The sequence below is a fragment of the Capsella rubella genome, unplaced genomic scaffold, assembly GCF_000375325.1.
Source record: "Capsella rubella cultivar Monte Gargano unplaced genomic scaffold, Caprub1_0 scaffold_7, whole genome shotgun sequence".
NCBI lineage: Eukaryota > Viridiplantae > Streptophyta > Magnoliopsida > Brassicales > Brassicaceae > Capsella > Capsella rubella.
The window spans coordinates 14,908,809-14,909,251 of NW_006238917.1; the positions used below are offsets into that span (position 1 = coordinate 14,908,809).

At 52.4% G+C, this 443-nt stretch overlaps 1 protein-coding gene across 1 annotated transcript in view; it reads right to left on the reverse strand.

Moving 5' to 3' along the window:
* Nucleotides 1–181: 181 nt before the first annotated feature.
* LOC111829467 overlaps nucleotides 182–443 on the reverse strand; it is a 6,798-nt gene continuing 6,536 nt past the window's right edge. Inside the window, exon 11 of the mRNA XM_023778557.1 lies at nucleotides 182–441. Coding sequence (XP_023634325.1) covers nucleotides 182–441 — 260 coding nt within the window. The remainder of the gene's footprint in view (nucleotides 442–443) is intronic.

The window sequence follows — 443 nt, forward strand, 5'->3', positions numbered from 1 at the left end:
TTTGATCAAACTCCAATGAATGCTCGTCTTTGACAGCCGCTCCTTTTCCTCAGGTTGCCTGTCGCTTCTTCTTCTGCTCAGAAGGCATCGCAATCGACTTCTTGCGTTTCATCATCCGGGACAAAATAGACGGTCCCGTGGTTCCGGTTAGTTGAATCGAGTCGGAATCATCCGAGAGCTCTTAAATCTGCGGGTTGCGAACCGGTTCATTCGCATCAGTCGGCTGTGAAACCCGAGGGTGAGCTGAAGAGTCGCAATCCCCATCAACATCCACCGGAGAATTGGAAATAGCAAGCGGCTCTATTTCTTGGGTCTCCGATTCAGGGAAGATCACTGTATACGGAACCAGCTGGGTATTCGGCGCGGGCGACTCAGATCTCTGCGGATCGGTGACTTGATCTTCTTTCGGCGGCGACGGTTGTTCCGGCAGAGATGTATCGGCT